The sequence below is a fragment of the Ciona robusta genome, chromosome 2 (assembly GCF_009617815.1).
Source record: "Ciona robusta chromosome 2, ASM961781v2".
Lineage (NCBI taxonomy): Eukaryota > Metazoa > Chordata > Ascidiacea > Phlebobranchia > Cionidae > Ciona > Ciona robusta.
This window is the reverse complement of record NC_143236.1, coordinates 2,546,379-2,554,472: the sequence shown is the minus strand read 5'-3', so window position 1 is coordinate 2,554,472 and position 8,094 is coordinate 2,546,379. Positions and strand designations below refer to the sequence as shown.

The following is an 8,094-nucleotide window of genomic DNA, read 5'->3' as shown; positions in this document are numbered from 1 at the left end:
TTAAAACTATAGAAACGTAAACGAATAATACGACGGGTCGGTAAGAAATTTATATATAGTACTAATTTTTTCGAAGTTAAAGTACCAAAGTAGTTAACAGAATATAGTAAACATGAGTACAGGTTCACCATTTTGAGACTATTTCGCGTGGCTCAATGCACATAAATCGAATAAAAGGTATTCTCCATTACAGAGACAAACAACAAATTGGTCTGACGCGGAATTTACGATTCCCGGATGCATTCGCAAAAGCGACGTCGAAATTTTGTCTTTCGAAAATCTGTCATTGTGACCAAACAAAATCGATTACTCTCATCCCATTAGTAACGATCTCTCCATTATGACGTCACAAACGCATTAAGAACGGGTGCCCAGGCTCTAATGCCGCCCAGGTTAAAGCGGTCGACAAGTAAAGAAAATGCGACGCAGAAAATATACCCGGAAATTACGAAACGCGCGAACTTCTAACCGCCCACCTTTATTACGTCACAATACCCATAGTAATATGGCGGCTTGAAACGAACGCGCGATGGAACTTTTCTCGTCAAAGTTTTCGGCAGCAGGTTAGCCCGCCAATTGAAACCTGCTCGCTTTGTCGAGGGATCAACCAGTCTTTGTAGTCGCCAATTCCCGATTTGGACGGCGGCTATTTTCCTTTGGGCGCCCGTCGCTAAAGGATCGCGCAGGATTTGTTTACGAGCCCCGAAACACATTCGAAAATTATTTCGAGCCGTTATTACACGTAGTTAGCTCGTTTATGACGCAACAATCACTGTGAGGTCACCTGCTGCCAACCTTTGAAGTATTCGACCCAGCTTTTATTCGGTGCAGTACAATATGTTCTTGGGGTGTTATTAAAATCCAATATTCCCCGCTCCCGTGTATATAATTTGTATGTAATTTCGCGCCCACACGAAAATTCGCTCGCCGCTCTTATGTGTACGAGTCAAAAAGGTCGGAGTCCAATGATGTACGAGATTATGAAACGGATGCGTGGAACAGAAGTCGTCCACCGCATGGCAACCGGAAAGACAGGATTATGACAGGACAAATGCCGCAGCGACCGCGATTACTGTCGTCACAATACACCTTGTGCAAGCGGCAGATGTCGGAAGAATTTAAACTTTACGTTCGACGGCGATTTAAATCGTGACGTCACGGTCGCGGGGGCGTCTGTTTTGCGCAAGGGGCCTCAGGGCAACGATGGCAGACGGCACGCGCTGGTCACGTGGCACTAACACGATCATCTTCAGCTGGAAGTTAATCGCTCTACGAAGTCGGCACTCCAGGGGTTCCGGGTTCAAGTCCACACCGTCGCAATATATCCAAGTTTTAATCCTTACGCCCGCTATGCGGTAAAAGCTATAATTGTAACATGTAATCTTTACAACAAACCTGTAAGCCTGAAATAGCACTAAAAGAAGATAAGAAGATTAGACGATATTTTTATAACAGACATTTAGTCATGAACTCTCAGGACAAAACCAATACATTCCTCACCCCGATCAAAGACTTTCTGACAAAGAATGTGTGCCACAAAAAGAGACCCGAAAGTCGCCTTCAATATTTTATCGAGCTAATGTTTTATAAAATATTCAGAGCTCATTTCGAATTCATGAACAACTTTAATAAATATTAAATGTTCATTTTGCCACTTTCTTTCGCGCTTCAATCTGTCCAATTAAACAGCAGTGGATTCTGTGGAATCTGTTCATTCGCTCCTGATAGTTTTGGGGCGAACTAAGTGAGTGTAGAAAGCATATAAGGCGAAAGTTCAGTTAAGCAGGGCGTATATACAAAAGGGCCAGAATTCTGTTTCATAGATTTTGTATTAGGTTTTAAATGTTTTCGGATTGTCAAATATAAATATTTTCAAGCGAGGCGTTAGCGTTTTTCGACCACCATCAGTTTGCCATAAGCATATCGGAGGACTAATACCGCTGGAGAATATGAAAGCAAGTAATTTAACAACTGGGGCTTATGTATGCTGGCGTCAACAGGGCCCCCGTTAATTTTACCATTGCCCTCGCAGATGCATATCGACTTGGTGCACTGCAGCATCGCGTATTTCGCTCATCAATATTTCATACTGATCGATTTCGGCGTCACGTGATCGCGGATGTATATCTCGGGACGGAAACAACGACGAGTTGGAAAAGCGCGGAGAACAGCAGCCGAGAGCCGTCCCGTCTCTGCATCAACCGCTTGCAAGTTATTAATATTTGATGCCCTATCAACATCTGTGCGACCTTACCGATAAAATATTCATCCGCGTCAAGTTGTTTTCACCTGTTGCTCACCGCATGATGTTTAATCAACACGAAAAGATCGCCCACGAAAGTCTAAAAATGGCTATGGTGTTGGCTAGAAGTTCGAGACCTCGAGCCCTGGCGGATTCGATACCAGTACCTAGCGGTCTATGGATGTAGCTCACGCCCGCAAATTAACGATGAACAAACTTGAGTTTAAAAGTTTGATCCTATAAAAGCATTTGGTTTGCTTGGAAATGAGTAAAAAAGTGTATCTGTATGTGGTATATAAGTTCACTATATATACGGCTATAGCGTCGGCTATATCCTAAGTAAATACAGATATTCCGTATTACAAATCGATTTTTCCACCAACGCAAGAAACGATAAGTTCTTAACAAATATTGTATTAAAAGCTTATCCATTGAGCTTATTATAAAAATAGCGTGGAAAAAATAAAAATCGCATAACTCCTCAGCGCCACCTCGCGACAAAATTTAAGTAAACCGCCTTTATTCCATTTCTTGTTTCAAATCGTGATAAAAAATATCGAACTGACGTCATCACTCCGTCACAATGAGGTCAGAGCCTTCAACTTGACGGAACGGCTCTGTAGGGTCAGGTACTCTCGGTGGGGTCGGTGGTTGAGACATGTGTACTGTAAATAAATAAATGTAATATATTTTTCAGTAGCAACGCAGGTGTTATAATAACATTCTGTTCTGTTTCGTACACCTCGTGCCATCTTACCAGTCACCACATATGCAACTTTGTGTGTGATTGTATTTTTTTCGCTGGCAGTTTGGAGAACCGATTACGCAGCATTGGGTTGAAGGAATTACCGTATTGGTATATTTCGAATATACACATACGCCCACAATGGTGATCGTCGTAACAAAGTGACGTAACAAACCATATGTAACGTCACAATGTATTAAACAAAAATGATAAATATTTAGATCGCAACCTGTGACTATATATGTGTAAGACAGTAGTCCACTATGTGGATATGGGATTAGTGGATATCTCAGACAGATATCTCTATTGGAGAGATAAACCTACACGTATTTCTTTGTACAGATTTAAGTCTATAAGACATATTCCTTTGTTTTCTTCGCGGTAAAAGCCATTACAGGTTGAAACAAAAATTTCACACGATACTCATGCCCGCTGCCGAGCATCCAAGCGCCATTTATAGCATTAATGCTGTCATGCCTTTTTACATAAAAATACCACTATACCTGTAGGTAGCGGGTTACCAAATTCATTGCATCTTTCATTTTTCCAATCGATGATTCGGTCCATCATATGACGTCGTGGAATCTCCATGTTATGCTTGAATGCGTTGAGCATCGCGTTACCTTGTGCTACACCAAGCAGCACGGCAGATTTCTCACTTAACTCGCCAAGTTCGTTGGAAACTTGGTACGCCGAAGTGAAATGATCTACTGCATTGTCGTAGTGGCCCTACATACAGTCAAAATTAAAGTTTATAACGCAAATTTTCTTCTGAATTGTGTACGTCATGTAACTTAATTTATCCTGGCGTGACGAGAAAACGACTGTCGTTATAACACGTGACTTGTGCTCGCTTACAAGTTACCACACACGTACCTTTGTGGGTGATTACATTTCTGGGAGCCAATTTCCGTGAAGTAATTTGTTCAAGCACATACGGCAACAACAAGATAAGTGCTATAACACTAACTTGAAATAACACGCAATAAAAACTATGCCCACCATGGTATTGTAGATAACACCAAGACAGTTGCAAGCGTTCACCAACTCTGTCTTCCGTCCGCTGTCACGTGACGTTTGGGCGAATATTTCCAAACATTCGATGGAACGTGAGACGTTACCCTGCGTCTGATGTGACTTTGCAAGCGCTTCACAAGCCTCACCAATCAACTCGTTGTCATGGAGATCTTGGGCGGTTTCCAAGGAATGGTTAAGGTACTATATGGAACAGAGTATTCTGGTTACATGTTCTGACATTCAAATAACGTTCTAAAAGTCCTGAAATGCGTTAATAAAAACAGCACAAAGTTACATATGTGGAAACTTGGTATGGATTGGAAACAGAAGACATTAACAAAAATATTTTACGTTTATTTGGTTTATTGAGTAATATGAAAGACGTATTTTTATTAAGCTTAAAATAAATACATTATGGACCGTTTTTTTAAACAAAACGTTTAGCACGTTTTATGCAGGTGTCATATATAGACCACTTATTTTCTAAAATAGCTCCTTTGGCATATGTTTCCATAGCGACGTTCAACGTTGTATACTTGTGTCATTCACTGGAATGACTACAACCTATACAGCAAAGGTGTAGAAATAAATGCAAAAAAAAAAATTTTGGAAACAAGTGTAGTATATGTGGCCGCAACACGAAATATATAGTGACAACTAAAACACATACTTCAATTGCTGTTTCGGAATCTTTCATTAACTCATAGTTTTGCCCAAGTTTCAGAGCAGCCTTGGCCTCCTGCATGGCGTCCGAACCTTCCTTTGCCACACTGTAAGCTTTGTTGAGGTAATTTTGTTTCTCCTGCAAGTCAGAGGTGGCATCTGACAGTGCAGTGTAAATTCTGAAAAAATGAAGATTGCATTAAATTATTCCAACAAAAAGCATAATGTAGTGTTCTGCCAGTAATTGAACAATAAGAATGCCGCTATGACTTGGCCGATAAAATAAAAAAAACCAAAACTATTCGAATGTTAGGTGTCCCATCCTACCCCACAGCACTAAAACACTGGCGTTCTATTTCATACACCTCACAGCTTCCATATGGGTGACTGTGCGGTGATATGTTTAGATTATATACATATATATAAATATATGGCTGAATTTGGACAACCCCTAAGCGACCACGGGCTTGAAACAGTTGCCGTTAAACGTTTTGCCCAATGTTACATATGCCTACAATGTTAGGCACAGTGCCATTCATTTTATTTACTATCCAGTAAATAGGAAAACTTGTTCAGTACCTTGACAAATGTTGACAAGCTGCACTGCTGTGTGGTAATGATGTTTCATCCGTCCAATTTCTCCCAACACTTAACTGATGAAACTTTTCCAAATGTTCCGCTGATAACTTGTATTGTTCTGTGCATAAGCATAATGTGCAAGTTAAAAATGTGGGCAAAGCTTATGTCCACAACATGGATCAAAATGTGCTGGTCTGACAGTACAGAGAACTACAAAGTACAAAACCTTCTGCTTAATGGTAGAAACTGTTACTTTCCAACACAATTAGGAAATTTGAACCATTGGTGTCACTAGCGCTTAACTCAACTGTATAAGCACACACACATGTGTTGGTAGATACAGGGCGGCGGGCTTACCAAATATAGTATTAAAAACTTTCCATTAGTAGTGATCTAAACTGGTTTATGCCCGCGGTAAAACATTATGCAAACCCCGCAGAACAAAGCAAAGAACTCATAATAAAATGTTACCATTTCTTTCAAGGGCGAGTCCTATGTTGCAGTTTGCTTCAGCTTCCCTGCGTCCTCCATCTAATCGGATGTTAAGACTCGTCTCAAGAGCAGATTTAAAGAAATGATCCGAGAGCCACTGATCCCCGGTGCTGAGGAAGAACTGAGCAAGCTGATGGCGAGCAGCATAAACTTCTTCCCACTTTCCTGGTTAATTGTTTGCTCTTAAATAAGTTTTCTAGAAAAACGTATGCTATAGGATTTTTCTAGACCCTTATACCATGTCTATTGAACTCTTTAATAACCTAATAAATAATATAAATAACTCACTTATAAAAAAATTTCCTACAATAAACGCCATATAATTTAATTTTTGATGAACAATAATTTACTTTTTTTATAGGTGCTAATAAAAAAAAACAGGCCAAAGAGTATTTAGTAGGATGTTTTAATTATTCATTTTCTTGAACTTATGCATGGTATGTAAATGAAACACCCTCTAAAAGTTTCAAAAAGCTCCACATTGATATATAATATATAAAACATCTTACCAACTCTTAATGCAGCTTCAGCCTTAGTAAGATGCAACCACAGTTGATCTAATTTCTCACTTTGTTCTTCAAGTGATTTTTCCTGTAACATACAACTTAGTTAAGAATATTTTCTTTGATAAAACGTTAGCCTTATTATTACCCTTAGCCATGTCAGTGTGTTAAAACACATCACCCAATAGATGATAAAACACTATTTAAATCATTACGACTAATGGTATACTAAATTGCTCCAACCCAGTGGTCACTAAGTAAAAGGTTGTCCAAATTATTAGCCATACATTAAAAAATAAATAAAAAAATCTTTAAAAAAATAATCTCCCACAAAGTAACACACATGGTAACTCGTAAGCTGACACGAGGTGTATAAAAACAGAACACCTGTGTTTAACGACTATTATTTTCCAGCCACGGGAGGATAAAGTAAGTTACATTCATCAAAAAAAAAGACAAGGAAACTGATACATACATGCCACAACACAGAGTCCACGCCTGCTTCAAGTCGTTTCTTTTTCCTTTGTTCGATTAAATTAAAAAGTTCTTCAAATGATTTATGGAAACCTTCTTTCAGCATTTCCACACACATGTTGTGTTTGTATGAGTTTCGATATCTGCAACAAAATATATAGATTTTTTGTATGTTAACATCCTTCTGCTGTATGTTGATATCTGTCGTCTTTCTGCTAGATTATTGCTAGTTTGCTAGACAGTTTTATTCCCATAAATTGTTTCATTGGTAAGAAAAAAAAATCTTTTTTTTCACAAAAAAATGTTTTTTTTAAAAAAAGTAAAAAAATACTGCACTATTACTCTCTAAAATTATTAAATGACAACAAAATTAGAAAAAACAACAAGAACTATTATCGTTTCTAGAAATGTTGTTTTAAGCAGGCACAAAAAATATGGTAGAATAAACTTAATTGATATATATTAATATGTTGGTGCTAGTGAAGAATCTACTCCCCCACGTTATTTGCTAACCACTAAACCCTATCACTACTAGCCCCCTAACCATCAACACCTAGTGGTTAGCAAATAAGGGGGGGGGAGATTCTTCACTACCACCCAATACATCATACATGGAGGTATCCACTTTTGACATGGCTGGTTTCTCATCTCGTATTTTCTGTTGCTTCACAAGTTCTCTCTCCCTCCAGGTCATGAATCTCATGTTTCTACGACTTACATTGGAAGCAGCTGTAAACATTTTCTTGGTTATTATAAGATTATATGTTTGATTACTAGAGAATTAGCAAAATGTGGAAGAAAGTTTTAATGGTTTCCAACACAGATTGGTGAGGTGTAAAACATTGCTATGGTTTTGAATAAAAGTTGAATGATGAAAGTAGATCAGGCATCTTTAAACTATTACTTACTTTTTAGTAAGAAAATAAAAAGGTTATTTGTTTTTATTTAGTGCGAGAGGTAGCAAGGGTCAAGGGTCTACTTCTACAAATAGCAAACAACAAGCATAGCAGATGTGACTGACCTCTTTCCTTGGCAGAAGTTGTACTTGCTCGATTACCCTTTGCGTTGATTGCCGGTAGTGTCGTCATACTTGGTTTTTAAATTTAATGTGCTTTATTTAGTTTAAAATTACGTTAATGAAAGGATACTTTTTTTTCCATAAAATTTACATAGTAACGCAATAGTATTACAATTAATTGTGATAAGCGTGATGTATATACTTTTCTGTGCTATATAAATACTTCGATTACGGAAATTCTGACATAAACGAAAATATAAACCACGATTTTTACTTCAAAAATTACTTTAGTTTCGGTGACTGTTGTCATAGTAACAACTTTACCGCTAGGGGCAGTACTAGTTGACCAACCATAGGGGTG

General features: G+C 38.3%; 1 protein-coding gene across 1 annotated transcript; it reads right to left on the bottom strand.

Moving 5' to 3' along the window:
• Positions 1-2,636: 2,636 nt before the first annotated feature.
• LOC149740060 (tetratricopeptide repeat protein 29-like) lies at positions 2,637-8,023 on the bottom strand. The gene is made up of 10 exons (XM_089871405.1): positions 7,737-8,023; positions 7,327-7,444; positions 6,717-6,858; positions 6,248-6,329; positions 5,718-5,903; positions 5,247-5,364; positions 4,675-4,846; positions 3,990-4,205; positions 3,491-3,716; positions 2,637-2,907 (listed from the first exon to the last, which is right to left on the bottom strand). Exons 1-10 carry the CDS (start codon positions 7,801-7,803, stop codon positions 2,813-2,815), a joined length of 1,422 nt encoding a protein of 473 aa, XP_089727531.1. The 5' UTR covers positions 7,804-8,023; the 3' UTR covers positions 2,637-2,812.
• Between the last annotated feature and the right edge of the window lie 71 nt (positions 8,024-8,094).

What these genes read in the sequence shown, in the direction of transcription:
- LOC149740060 (XM_089871405.1), bottom strand. Translation starts at nt 7,803, where the DNA reads ATGACGACACTACCGGCAATCAACGCAAAGGGTAATCGAGCAAGTACA. An exon ending in AACTTCTGCCAAGGAAAGAG is followed by an intron (nt 7,445 to 7,736) that starts GTCAGTCACATC and finishes AAATGTTTACAG; the next exon opens with CTGCTTCCAATGTAAGTCGT. An exon ending in GCTTGTCAACATTTGTCAAG is followed by an intron (nt 4,847 to 5,246) that starts GTACTGAACAAG and finishes TCATTTTTTCAG; the next exon opens with AATTTACACTGCACTGTCAG.